General features: G+C 37.4%; 1 protein-coding gene across 3 annotated transcripts in view; it reads left to right on the plus strand.

Annotated features, from left to right (window-relative positions):
* Positions 1–14,972, plus strand: part of AUH (AU RNA binding methylglutaconyl-CoA hydratase) — a 183,922-nt gene that overhangs the window by 47,723 nt on the left and 121,227 nt on the right. For all 3 annotated transcript variants that reach the window (XM_043977965.1, XM_043977964.1, XM_043977967.1), the window contains one exon: positions 6,286–6,372. In XM_043977965.1, coding sequence (XP_043833900.1) covers positions 6,286–6,372 — 87 coding nt within the window. The remainder of the gene's footprint in view (positions 1–6,285; positions 6,373–14,972) is intronic.

Consider the following 14,972-nt stretch of genomic DNA (forward strand, 5'->3'; position numbering starts at 1 on the left):
TAGTATACTCCTTTTTTACTGCCCTAATAATGATAAAGTTCTTAGAAGTTACAAATATTGGGAGCCAAGATAGTGGAGGAATGGCATTAAGCACTCAGAGCTCCTGACACAAAAAACTCCAAACACAGCCATAGGACAACTCCTGGAGCAGCCGAACCCACAAAAAGATGGGCTGAGATAATTTTCCAGCCAAAGATGGATTGGAAGTTTGGCAGGAGGGGGCTGCTGAGCTGGGCTGGGAGTGGAGTCCAACCCCATGATCTCACCGACATAGATCCAGCACTAGGCAGGCTGCACCAGAGAAACTTAGCCCTGAGCATTTGAATCTGCTATAGCATAGGCGTCTTCTGGTACTAAGCTCATAGTCTGGTGAGAGGGCTGAATGGTTGGCTGGGGGTGGAAATACAGGGGTATCTACAGGAGCTAAGGAGGAATTTGGTTGTCCTACCACAGTGGGGAACCAGGAATAAATCTTGAGCATTGGAGGCCCAGGTAGGGGAAGGGTACAGGCCTGTTGGAGCTAACAACCACAGCAAACAAAATTTTGTTGCCTAGTTGATTAGTAAGTTGGCCTGGGGTTATTTACAGACCAGAGCATAGGCCAGGCAAGTGAAGAACCTGCCCCTCCTTAAAGCATATCACCTGGGACCTCCTGAATTTTCAGGAATATTAAGTGACTTGCCCAGGGTCACACAGCTAGTAAGTGTCAAGTGTCTGAGGCCAGATTTGAACTCAGGTCCTCTGGAATCCAGGGCCAGTGCATTATCCATCATACCACCTAGCTGCCCCCCAAGTCCAATAATTCTTAAACTGTCTCTCCTTTCTCTATTTTCCGGGTCAGTTGTTTCTCCAACAAGATATTTCGCACTTTCTCTTTTCTCCTTTCTTTTGATTTTATTTTATTGTTTCTTGATTTCTAAATTTTAAGCAATGATTTTCTTCACTGAGTTTATACCTCCTTTTCTATTTGTCTAATTCTGCTTTTTAAGAAATTCTCTTCAATGTATATTTATGCTTTTACCATTTGGCCTATTTTGTTTTTTAGGGTGTTATTTTCTTAACTTTTTGGGGTGTATCCTTTATCAAACTCTTCTCTTTTTTTATGGTTTTCTTGCATCAGTCTCATTTCTTTCCCTAATTTTCTCTCTACCTCTTATTTGATTTTTAAAATCCTTTTTGTGATCTTCCAGGAAAATTTTTTTTGGTGGGGGTGGCGGTGGGGGAGGGAAAGGCTGAGATAATTCACTTTGCATGTAGTTGTTTTGAATTTGTTGTCTTCTGAGTTTGTGTTTTATTCTTCTCTGTCAATATAGTTTTTATGTCAGGATCTTTTTCTGTTGTTTGCTTATTTTTCTTGACTTTTAGCTTAATGTTAAAGTTGGGCTCAGCTTTCAGGATAGAGAGGGCAGTGTCATAAGCTTCTGGTTTTTCATGCTGGTGTTTTCATAGTTCTGGTGACATGTAAGTTTTTAGCTCTTCCAAGGTGGTATGATCTAAAGAGATGTGTGGTCATTGCTTTGCTGGCCTGTGTTCTCTGTGTGAGTGACTTCTGTTTTGGAACTGTGACTTTCTCAGTTGTCTTGGTTTGGAAAATTGTTTTATCTTGCCCTTTTGCTGGTTTTGCCACTCCAGTTTGCAACAGTATTTTAAAGTTATTTGGAGGGCTTTTTGGTAGGATTCAGGTGTGTCCCTGCCTTTACTTGACTATATTGGCTATGCCTTCCATTCCAGTTTTTAAGGAATTATTTTCTTCACTGAGCTTTTGTACCTCTTTTACTTTTTGACTAATTCTGAGGTTTTAAAAAAAAATACATTATTTTCTTCAGTATTTTCTTGTGCTTTTTTTTGCCAAGTTTTCTATTGTCTTTTCATGATTTTCTTACATATTTTGCATTTATTTCTTCAGTTTTTTCTATAAGTCATATTTGATTTTTAAAATAATTTTTTTTGTGTTTTTTCAGGAATTTTTGTTGGGCTTCTATCTAGTCTGCCCTTTTCTTGGATGCTTTGCTTATAGTGGTTGTCTTCTTTTGAGTTTGTATCTTAAGTTTCCCTGTTACTAAGGTAACTTTTAATGGTCAGTTGCTTTTTGTTGTTGTTTGTTCATTTTTCCAGCATATTTCTTGCTTTCAATCTTTTTGTTAATGTTGGACACTGCTTACCTTAGGGAGGTGGGAGGTACTATCCCAAGCTTCATGTATTTTTGTACTTCTGTTTTCACAGCTAGTTTTGAGGGGTTGGAAGTTTTCAGTACTTTCAACATGATCTGGGAAGAAGTAGGAATAGTGTTCTCCTGGTCTGCTTTCTGCTCCTTATCCAAGAAGGGTTACTAATTCCTTGCAGCCACCAATGCTATTGCTCTTAAGGCCTCATTTCTTCCTTGTGATGAAAACTTGCTCTCTGCCCTGGAATTGTTACCTGAAAGTGGTTATGTTCAGTGGAATTGCTAAACAGCACCTCATCCTGTGCCTAGTACTAGCACAGGAGTCCCCTGTAATCTCTTTCTGACTAATTATCTAATTCTCTTACTATCAATGGGTTGGAGAGGTCCTGAAGCTCCTACTTCTGTTGTCACTGACAGCTGGTGCTGCCTACCATGTGTGTTCCAATCCAGTTCCCACCCTAGTGTCACAGACTTATCCTTCCAACCTATGTTGCCACGGTCTTGAAAAAATCTCGCTTCTGCCTTTTGTTGGTGTTGCCACTAGAGAATTGAGGCATCATGTTAAAGTAGTGGCAGCCCAGTGTCTTAAGAGAGGGTAATTGCACATTTAGTGGCAAAATGCAGGTCCATTGTAGCCCACTGCTAATTGTAATATAAAATTTATTAACACTTTTATATTATTGCTAATATATCATCCAGTGATTATTGTCTAACATCTTTCCAGAGACCAAAAGGTGGCATTGCTGGAAGGAGGCTTACTTTATTGGCAAGGTGAAAGTATATAACCAGTCTACAACAGAAGGAAGTTAGTTTACAGAGTTAAGTTTTATATTCCCCCTTCTCCTCTCATGGGGCTCCCAGGGAAAGGAAGGTCTTGGCTGGTGGATCAACAGTACTAAGTAGGTGGTGATACTTGATAATTCTCCTTGACCTGTTTGAAGATTAGTGCCTATGGAAAAAGTGTCACCATTTTTGAAGTAGCCTTGATGTTCTTAGTGCTTCTCCCACTTATGATCACCTTTTTACATTGAGAGACTCACTGTATAAACCTGATCTTTTAGATATTGGATGCAGTCCTTCTTGAGACTCTCCTAGTTTTAGTCACTCCTTCAGGGAGCTGTTATATTATTTTGTTGTTTTTCTTCTTGTTTTAGTGCTACTTTGAATATCAGATGTTAGGGTTGACCAATACAATGGCTCTAAAGTCATTGAAGTGGTCGAAGGCTTATGGATTTTACCAGCAAAAATTGTAGGGTAATAGAACCAACATCCTGATCTCTTCCTTCATTCAAGTTGGACTAGTTTTTTCTTAAACAGTATTGAGACATTCCATAAGACTGGGGACTGAAACCTCAGGCTATTGCCATAACTTCTTCATTGCCTGAGTACAAAGAAGTTGTAAGCACCTCTAGGGGTGCTCTGCTGCTTGATTATTATTGTTCAGCTGTTCAGTCATGTTTGACTTTGTGACCCATTGTAGATTTTCTTAGCAAGATACTGAAGTGGTTGGCCATTTCCTTCTCCAGTGGATTAAGGCAAACACAGGTTAAGTGACTTGCCCAGGGTCACACAGCTAGTGAGTGTCTGAGGCTAGATTTGAGCTCAGGTCTTTCTGATGCCAGGCCTGGTACTCTATCCACTGAGCCTACCTAGCTGTCTTGATGCTTGACTCATTCATCATAATGGGTAACTCAATGAAAGAAGCTTTGATCAGTCCAGGATAAAGAGGCCTAGGTTAGAGCCTTTGCGAATACACAGAGTTAGGAGATGTGAGATGACTGATGATGACTCTAGGAGAAGAATCAGGTATGTGATGTTTAAAAAGTTTGAGAAACATAATTTCTGGGTAATTTAATAATTTTAATAATAATGGCAGCATTTTAAGAAAAGGTCAATGGCCCTCTCAAATGCCAAGAACAATCATGTGGCAGCCCCACAGTTTTTATGCCCTTTGGAAGGGAATATTCCTTGGGGTGGCAATCAACTCCGATTGGTTAACAATTAAAGAGAGATAGGCTTTACAAAGAGAAATGAGGAGGGTAGCTAGGTGGTGCATTGGATAAAGCACTGGCCCTGGATTCAGGAGGACCTGAGTTCAAATCTGGCCTTAAGACACTTGACACTTACTAGCTGTGTGACCCCGGGAAAGTTACCCCATTGCATGGGGAAAAAAAAATGGGCTCACTCCAGTGAAGATCTGAGAGTGATATCATGCCACTCTTGGCCAGAGAGATTATTCCTGTACTCAGGCTAACCCCAGCCTTGGGCAATCTAGACAAAGAATCTATATCCCCCACCTAAGCCTGAGCTAGTTGGGTGGAGTAGCAACACCTAGGATAAGGAGAATGTTAATCCTGCCTTCCATCAGCCCTGTCCTCCAGAAATTGGACAAGGAAATAGGATGGGAAAAAAAGCTTGGGTCTTCCCATTTTTAATATTTAATATGAAAAAGAAATAATCATTTCTCACAGGAGAAAATAATGTTGTGAAAACCTTGAAAAGGAGATAGAATTAAGAATTGTAAACTAAGGCAAATGCTGAGGCACGTGAAGATGAGGCACCCCGCCCTCCCCCACCAGCCGCAGCCCTGGCTAGGGGATTAGCTTGATCTGTAGGGGTGCAAAAAGCCCCTAGATTTGAGTGGAGATAAGAAAGGTATATATAGACCTGGGAGTTAGACAGCAAGGAGTTCGGTTCAGAAAAGGAGAGATGGGGCTGAGAAGGAACGGGGGCTGCTGATGGAGGGTGGAGAAGAGGTCAAGAGGTGGCTGGCGAGATTAGAAAGATTGTAGCAGCAGACTGGAGCCGGGGCTACAAGGACGCAGGAGAAGACGAGTAGGACTAGGAGCAGGGAAAAGAGAGGCCGAAGGGCAGACTGACGGAGCAGACAGCCAGAAGGTCAGGGAGAGAGAAACACGGGTTCAGGGGTGGCAGTAAGGAGAGGAAAATTAGTAGCAGGGGATTTATAAAGTGAAAGGGGCTTGGAGTTAGAATAAAGGACCTGAGTGCCCTGAGGGGAGGCGCGGCTAAGTCCCTTATTGTATTCAGGAAGTTTGGAAGCTCAGCAGGTGGGAAAGAGACCGCAGGAAAGCAGTCAGGTTGTACATTTTATTTCCCTGTATTCTTAATTTAAATAGTATCTCATAAATAAACTCTGCTTTGATTATTTGGTTAAGAGGCTTCTTAATCTTTAGTTTATCAATTTGGGAGCAGTGTGGTGGAACTTTATAAATGGCCTACATTAAATTGACAGCAGTCAGCCAGTTAGTCAGCAGTCCCAGAATTAGTACCCCAGTCAGATCAGCCCCCCAAATCAGGCCCAGTCAGTAAAAATATTCTACATTTGAATGGCGACCACGGCAGAACTTATGGCCCACTTATAATTTTTCATAAAATAGTTATTATAATTTGTCCAGGTTAGATTAGCTAGTGAATAATTAATGAATTTTTGTACAAGGCCATATCTCATTTACGACTCAAAACATTTCATTGAAAGTGAGAGGTATGAGTAAATGTTCAACTAAGGTAGATACAAATTTAAAATACTTTTTAGCTGAAACTTTTGTTTCATACCCCTCCCTTCCTGCCAAATTTAAATCTTTTTACTTATATATGAGTCAAAGGTAATATGTTTTTTATAAGTCAGTGATCCTCTCTTAAAAGAAAAAAAAGGATTAGTGCATTGCTTTTCCTATGTTGATTTAATTTAATTTCTAATGAAGAAACAATATAAATTAATGTAAGCCAGATAATTTGTTACATTTCTTATTTATACCCTCCATGCTTATGGCATTTTATTTGTAGTTATTACCACCTTTTAGAGAAAATAGGTTACACTTATAGAAGCCACAAAACCATGTATTTATCTTTTAGGGTAAATATTCCTTAATTACTTATTCCATTGAGGAGTTCTAAAAATGAGAAGCCAATAATTTTATTGATGCTACTTATAGAGAAGAGAATTTATGCCACAATTTAATGCATGAATTGAATGTGACAGTCTTAAAGCTGTAAATGAACAAATGTGTAAAAAGGTTTTGCCTTTTAAAAATTATAATAAGGAATTAATTATGTGTTTATACATATATGTATAAGTATATGTATATATATGTCTTTTGCAGGTGCTGACCTTAAGGAAAGAACCCAAATGAATTTAAATGAAGTTAGTTCTTTTGTCTCCAAATCAAGAGCAGTAATTAATGAAATGGGTAAGTAAACTCATTAAAGGTGACATTAAAGGTCGGGTAAAAAAAAGTGGCAAAATATATGAATAATTGCTTCTACATAAGAGTTTAGCAAAAGTACATAACTAGATTGTGACTCAGGCTACTGTTTTTAAACTGTTCAGTATAATTTCATTTTGGAAAATGTGTGTGTATGTGTATGTGTGTGCATGTTTAACCACAGAAGCTGACATTTAAGTAATTAGCTTGGAAGTGTTATTTTGAGAGGGTTAAGAGGAAATAATAGACTAATTTCTCTTAGTCTCATTGAGTAATAGTATTAAGTTGAAAGACCATTGAGATGATTATCTACTCTGACTCCGTAATTTTACAGATGACTTACTAAAGGTTATGGAGGTAGTAAATTGCAGAGATTTGAATCCAGGTGCTTTGGCTGTAGACCTACCTCTCTATCTGTTGCCCTGTGATGTCCATTTTTAAAGTTAATTGTATTCAGCAAAATTAGTTAATGGACATGTCCAGGATCCTCTTTTTGTGTATTTTTTGATTCCCTGTGCTTAGCACAGCATATAGTAGGCGCTTTATAAATGGCAATTTATTGATCCAAACTGAGATCTTCTGATTTTGATATTCACTATACTTTTCTTTGCACTACAATGTGCCTGTGTTAATGGGTCCATTTCACTGTGCCTTCTGAAGATAACATGACAAGAAAGAATGGGAATAAATAGGCTTTCAAAATCTCTTAAATCTCAGTCTTTACAAAGGAAGGGGTAAGGTATCTTATATTTTAGAAAAATGATTGTTTATTTTTAATACTCATTTTTAAAAGCTGAGTTCTAAAGTCTTGCTTTTCCTCCATCTTTTCCCTCACCAACTGAGAAGGCAAGCAATATCAGTGATAGATGTGAAGTCATGGAAAACATTTCTGTGTTTGCCATGTTGGGAAAAAAAAACCAAGAAAAATAAAGTGAAAAAAAGTAGATTTCATTCTCCACTTGGATAGCATTTTTCATTATGATTCCTTTGGACTTTATCACAGTAGCTAAGTCTTTCACAGTTGATCAATATAATATTGCTTTTACTATGTCCAATGTTCTCTTATTCTTCTGTTCACTTAACCTTGTATCAGTTAATGCCTTCCCAGGTTTTTCTGAAATCATTCTGCATTTTTTTTCCTATAGTACAATAGTACTACTATCACGTACCACAACTTATTCAACCAATGAATGCCAGTTGATGAGCATTCTTTCAATTTCCAATTCTTTGATAAAAGAGCTGTGATAAATATTTTTGTTGATATAGGTCCCTTTCCTTTTTCTTTGATCTCTTTGGGATATAGACTTAGTAGTGGTATTGCTGGGTCAAAGGGTATGTGCCGTTTTATAACCCTTTGTGCATAGTTCTAAAATGTTCTCCAGAATTGTTGGACTGGTTCATAATTCCACCAACAGTGTATTAGTGTACCTGTTTATTCATATTCCTCCAGCATTTGTCATTTTCCTTTTCTGTTATGTTAGTCTAATAAGTGTGAAGAGGTACTAATTTGCATTTCTCTAATCCATAGTGTTTTAGAGCATTTTTATATGACTGTTGATAGCTTTGATTCCTTCTTTTGAAGATTGCCTGTTTATATCCTTTGACCATTTATCATATATTTAGAATTTTATTTTTCCCCAATAGTAGGGGCAGCTAGGTGGTGCAGTGGATAAAGCACCAGCCCTGGATTCAGGTATACCTGAGTTCAAATCCAGCCTCAGACACTTGACACTATTTTTTGGGTGAGGCAGTGAGGGTTAAGTGACTTGTCCAGGGTCAAACAGCTAGTAAGTATCAAAATTTTTTTCAGTCATTATTGTTAATTTTTTTTTTTTTTGCAGGGCAATGAGGGTTAAGTGACTTGCCCAGGGTCACACAGCTTGTCAAGTGTCAAGTGTCAAGTGTCTGAGGCCGGATTTGAACTCAGGTCATTGTGCCACCTAGCTGCCCCTACTATTGTGGTTTTTTATTTTTTTTGAGGCAATTGGGGTTAAGTGACTTGCCCAGGGTCACACAGCTAGTAAGTGTTAAGTGTCTGAGGCCGGATTTGAACTTAGGTCCTCCTGAATCCAGGGCCAGTGCTCTATCCACTGCACCACCTAGCTGCCCCCCCCCAAACTATTGTTAATTGTTTCCCTCCATCCTATTTCCTTCCCCATGATATTTACTCTTATTTTCTATCTTCTTTCACCCTATCCCTTCTCAAAAGTGATTTGCTTCTGACTTGCCCCCTCTCCTAATTTCACCCCTCCTTCCTTATCCCCTTCCCCTCCTACTTTCCTGCAGGGTTAGATAGATTACACCCAATTGATACACCCAATTGAGTGTGTATGTTATTCCCTCCTTGAGCCATCTCTGATGAGATTAAAATCTTTGAATCAATCCAGCAAAACTGTGTTTTTTCAGGGGAAAAAATGGGACTTCAATGAAAAAAAGGACTTTCAGGTATTCATGATGAAAAGAACTGAACTCTATAGATAACTTGACTTTCAAATACAAGACCCTGGAGAACTATAAAAAGGTAAACAGGAGAAAGAAATTAAGAGATGTTAAAAGGTTAAACTGTTTACATTCCTACATGGGAAGATTATACGTTTAACTCATAAGGACTTCCTCAGTATTAGGACAGATAATAGAAATAAATTTAGACAGAGGGCACAGGTGGGAATTTATTATGAAAGGATACTATCTGTAAAGCAGTTATTTTTTGTTTATCTTTTTTTTTGTTTTTTTTTGTGGGGTGGTTGGAGTTGAGTAACATGCCTGGGGCTGTGCAGTGGGTGAGTGTCTTGTGTCTGAGGCCAGATTTGGGCTTGGGTCCTTCTGAGTCCAGGGTGGGTGCTTTGTCCTAGCTGCCCATGACGACATCTTTAGCATACCCTAAATTAAGTCAGTTATCATCCCAAATCTCATTTATTTAGCTTTTTTCATGGTTGCAAAGCACTTTATATAGATGAACTCAATGTATCCTTAGAACTCCTAGGAGGTAAGTACTAGAAGTTTTATCCCCATTTTACAGGTGAAGACACTGAACCTCAGAGTTGCTAACTAACTTTCAAGGTCACATGGCTCTTGTGTGTGAAGTTGGTTCCTAATCTAAGCCTTCCTAACTCCACATCTTGTCTATGATACCATGATGCCTCCTCTTCTCCAATATTCTAATTTCTAATTCTAATTTCCCCTTCTCCACAAAGAATTGGGTTTTTCATATGCATGTATGCATGTATATGTACATACACATATATGGATTTATGTATATGTATGTATACATACATGTGCAATTTATACATGCAAATACACATGCTTCTTAAATATATGTATATGTGCATAGAGACACATGTTTATATTAATATGTATAAACTATGCTTGGGGAAAAAGTAACTTGCTTTTTACTCAGACACACACCTATACATAGCACACTTTAACAAAAATAATCTACAAAGACAGATGCAAAGATAGTAAATAGTAGTGATAAAACTTCTTAAAAATAATTTAGTGTGCACAAATGTAAGTCTCCCCTTTTTAGGTCAAATTCTGAGAGCCTTTATAGTTTTCCAAATACCAAAGGACATCACCTTGTCTAGATATGATTTGATTTTATGGTGAAAAGAACCTCACTTTGGCCAGTGCTGACAGGGGTCAGACTTGGTTAAATTCTTCCAGTTTTCCAAGTACTTGCAATTACATAGTCCATAATTTGAAAAAAGAGCCCATTCCAGCAGCTGTCCCATTTTTTTGGCAGGGGGGAGGGCTTGTCGAACCAGACTCAAAATTGCCCATGGGTCTTTAACAAACTCTTGATCAAAGAGCTAAGAATGCAACTGAAAGAGACAGAAGCTCTTTTTTTTTTTTTTGCGGGCAATGGGGGTTAAGTGACTTGCCCAGAGTCACACAGCTAGTAAGTGTCAAGTGTCTGAGGCCGGATTTGAACTCAGGTACTCCTGAATCCAGGGCCGGTGCTTTATTCACTGCGCCACCTAGCTGCCCTGACAGAAGCTTTTTTAATTTAAGAAAATTAGGAAAAGAATGTCAGCCAGGTGGAGACAAAGAAACTTAAGGAAGGAAATATAAGAGAATGTGAAACATCTCATCAGAAAAACAACTGATCTGGAGAATGTATCAAAGAGAAATGATTTGAGAATTGTTGGACTCCCTGAAAAGTACAATCAAAAAAAGAATTTTGATACATTACAAGAAATTAGCAAGGAAACTTTCCTTGGAGTTTACAACAAAAGGCAAAGCAGAGATAGAAAAAATATCCACCAATCACTACCTAAAAGATCCTAGGAGGAAAACTTACAGGAATATGATAGCTAAGTTTCAAAGTGCTGAGGTTAAGGAGAAAATATTGTAAGCAACAAGAAAAAAAAAAGTTAAATATCAAGACCTAGCAGCTACTATTTTGAAGGACCATAGGTTTTAGGATACTATATTTCGTAGAGCAGATGGGTGGGTATTACAGCCAAGGGGTAACTTACCCAGCAAAGTTAAGTATAATCCTGAATGAAAAAAAAAATGGGGGGCAGCTAGGTGGCCCTGTGGATAAAGTACCGGCCCTGGATTCAGGAGGACCTGAGTTCAAATCTGGCCTCATACACTTTACACTTACTAGCTGTGTGACCCTGGGCAAATCACTTAATCCCAATTGCCTCACCAAAAACAAAAACAAAACAAACAAAAAAAATGGAATTGCTCTTTCTTGCTGCTGTGCTTTGTTGATCATATATAGAAATGCTGATGATTTATGTGGGCTTATTTTATAACCTGAAACTTTGCTAAAGTTTTTAATTGTTTCAGGTAGTTTTTTAAAGTTGATTCTTTAGGAATCTCTAAGTATAATATCATGTCATTTGCAAAGAAAGTGTGATAGTTTGGTTTCTTCCTTGCCTATTCTAATTCCTTCAATTTCTTTTTCCTCTCTTATTGCTAAGGTTAACATTTCTAGTACAATATTGAATAATATTGGTGATAATGGACATCCTTGTTTTACCCCTGATCTTTTGGGGAGTGCCTTTAACTTTTCCCCATTGCATATAATGCTTGCTGATGGTTTTAAATAGATGCTGTTTATCATCTTAAGGAAAACTCCATTTATTCCTATGTTCTCTAGTGCTTTTTTTTTTTTTTTTTGCAGGGCAATGGGCATTAAGTGACTTGCCCAGGGTCACACAGCTAGTGTTAAGTGTCTGAGGCTGGATTTGAACTCAGGTACTCCTGAATCCAGGGCCGGTGCTCTATCCACTGTGCCACCTAGCCGCCCTCCTCTAGTGTTTTTAATAGAAATGGGTTTTGTATTTTGTCAGAAACTTTCTCTGCATCTAGTGAGACAATCATAGGATTTTGTTTACTTTTGTTATGCATGTGGTCAATTATGTTGATAGTTTTTCTAATACTGAAGCAGCCCTGCATTCCTGGTATAAATCTCACCTAGTATATAGTATATATAGTATATTATCTTTCTCTCTTATTTTTTCTTTTTCTTTCTTTCTTTTGTTTTTTTGTGGGACAATGAGAGTTAAGTGACTTGCCCAGCATCACACAGCTAGTAAGTGTCAAGTGTCTTAGGCTGGATTTGAACTCAGGTCCTCCTGACTCCAGGGCTGGTGCTTTATCTACTGTGCCACCTAGCTGCCCCCATAGTATATTATCTTGGTGAAAAATTGCTGTAATCTCTTTGCTAATACTCTATTTAGAATTTTTAGTGGATAAAGCATGGGCCCTGGATTCAGGAGGACCTGAGTTTAAATCTAGCCTTAGACACTTGACACTTCCTATCTGTGTGACCCTGGACAAGTCACTTAACCCTCATTGCCCTGCCCCCCCCCCAAATTCATTAGGGAGATTGGTCTATAATTTTCTTTCTCTGTTTTGTTTTTCTTCTTTGTTCGGGTATCAGCCCTATATTTCTTTCATAAAAAGAAATTGGTAGAATTCTGTCTTCACCTATTTTTCCATAGTTTGGATAGTATTGGAATTAATTGTTTTTTAAATCTTTGATAGAATTCACTTGTAAACCCACATGGCCCTGAGACTTTTTCTTAGGGAGTCCATTGATGTCTTGCTCAACTTCTTTTTCTCAAATGGGCTTATTTAAGGATTTTATTTCCTCTTCTGTTAATCTGGGCAGTTTATATTTTGTAAATATTCATCCATTTCATTTAGGTTGTCAAATTTATTGGCAAACAGTTGGGCAAAATATTTCCTAATTATTGCTTTAATTTCTTCTTCTCATTGGTGGCTAATTTACCCTTTTCATTTTTGATACTGATAATTTGGTTTTCTTCTTCTTTTTTTTTAAATCAAATTAACTAAATTGAGGTTTATCTAGTTTATCTAGTTTATTTTTTCATAGAGTTTTATTTATTAATTCTATAATTCTCTTACTTTCAATTTTATTAATCTAATTTTCAGAATTTCTAATTTAGTATTTAATTTGGGGATTTTTAATTTGTTCTTTTTCTAGATTTTTTAGTTTCATGCCCAAATCGTTGATCTCCTCTTTCTCTATTTTATTCATGTAAGCATTTAGAGATATAAAATTTCATCTAAAAACTGTTTTTATTTCATTCCATAAGTTTTTGTATGTTGTCTCAATATCGTAATTCTCTTGGATAAAATAATTGATTGTTTCTATTATTTGTTGTTTGACCCACTCATTCTTTAGGATGAGATTATTTAGTTTCCAATTAATTTTTGGTCTATCTTTTCATGGTCCTTTATTACACATAATTTTTATTGCATCATGATCTGAAATGGATGCATTAATTTTCTGCCTTTCTACATTTGACTGTGAAGTTTTTATGCCCTAATACATGGTCAGTTTTTGTTTAGGTGCCATGCATTGCTGAGAAAAAGTATATACCTTTCTATCCCAGTTCGGTTTTCTCCAAAGGCCTATTATGTTTAATTTTTCTAAAATTCTACTTACGTCCTTAGCTTCTTTCTTATTAATTTTGTGGTTAGATTTATCTAGTTTTGAGGGAGGTTGAGGTCCCCCAGATATAATTTTACTATCTATTTTTTCCTGTAACTCAATTAACTTCTCTAAGAATTTGGATGCTATACCACTTGGTGCATGTATGTTTAATATTGCTATTACTTCATTGACTATGGTATATTTTAGTAAGATGTAGTTTCCTTCTTTATCTCTTTTATGGTTTTTTTGTTTGTTTTTTCCAGGGCAATGAGGGTTAAGTGACTTGCATAGGGTCACACAGCTAGTAAGTGTCAAATGTCTGAGGTTGGATTTGAACTCAGGTCCTCCTGAATCCAGTGCTTTATCCATTGCGCCATCTAGCTGTACCCCCTTCCCCCATATCTTTTAATTAGGTCTATTTTTATTTTTGCTTTGTCTGAGATAAGTATTCCTCCCTCTGCTTTTTTTACTTCAGCTGAAGCATAATATATTCTACTCCAACCTTTTACCTTTACTCTCTGTGTGTATTTCTGTGCTTCAACTGTATTTCTTGTAAATAACATATTGTCGAATTCTGTTTTTCAATCTACTCTGCTATCTGCTTCTGTTTTATGGGAGAGTTCATCCCATACACATTCAGTTATGATTTCTAACTGCATCCTATTTTTCCCCTTCTTTATACTTTTCTTTTCTTTTTCTTTTCCCCCTGTCCTTTCCCACCAGTGTTTTGCTTTTGACCACCACTTCCCTCAATCTGTCCTTCCTACCTACCTTCCTTTTGCCTCTTAATTTTTGCCCTCCCTTCTATTCTCCCCACCTCCCTTTTTTTTTGCCTTTTTGCCCTAGTTTTACCTTCCCTTCTATCAGCACCATACTCTTTTCTTCCCTCTTTTTCCTCTTACTTCCCTGTAGGGTAAGATAAAATTCTATAACCAAATGAGTGTGTATGTTATTCCTTCTTTGAGCCAAATCAGATGAATGTAAGGTTAAAACAATGCTCACCCCTCCTTTCTTCCCCTTTATTGCAATAGCTCTTTTGTACCTCTTCATGTTATGTGATTTACCCATTTTTGCCTTCCTTTTCATCTTTTCCCAGCAAAATCCTTTTTGTCACTTCTTAAGTTTTGTTTTTAATTCATAACATTAAAATCAACTTATACCCACACCCTCTATGTGTACTCTTCCTTAATAAAGATACAGTTCTCAAGAGTTACAAGTATCATCTTCACATGTAGGGATACAACATTTAAACCTTATTGAATAACATGGTTTTCCCCATCCCTCTCCTCCTCACCCCGGTCTTACCTATTTTTGCTTCTCTTGAGTCTTGTAGATGTAGATTAAATTTTCCTTTGAGTTCTTGGATTTTCATTAGGAAAGTTGTAAAGTCTCCTGTCTTGTTGAATGCTCACGTGATCCTTTAATGTTGAAGCTGCCAGGTCCTGTGTAATCCTGATTGTTGCTCGTTGATATTTAAATTGTTTCTTTCTGGCTGCTTGCAGTATTTTCTCCTTTACCTGTTAATTCTGGAATTTGGCTACAATATTCCTCGGAGTTTTCCTTTTGGAACTCTCTTTCAGGGAGGTGATCGATAGATTCTTCCAATAAGTATTTTTTCCTCTGGTTCTTAGAAATTGGAACAGTTCTCCCTGATAATGATGTGAAATAT

The sequence above is a fragment of the Dromiciops gliroides genome, chromosome 1 (genome assembly GCF_019393635.1).
Source record: "Dromiciops gliroides isolate mDroGli1 chromosome 1, mDroGli1.pri, whole genome shotgun sequence".
NCBI lineage: Eukaryota > Metazoa > Chordata > Mammalia > Microbiotheria > Microbiotheriidae > Dromiciops > Dromiciops gliroides.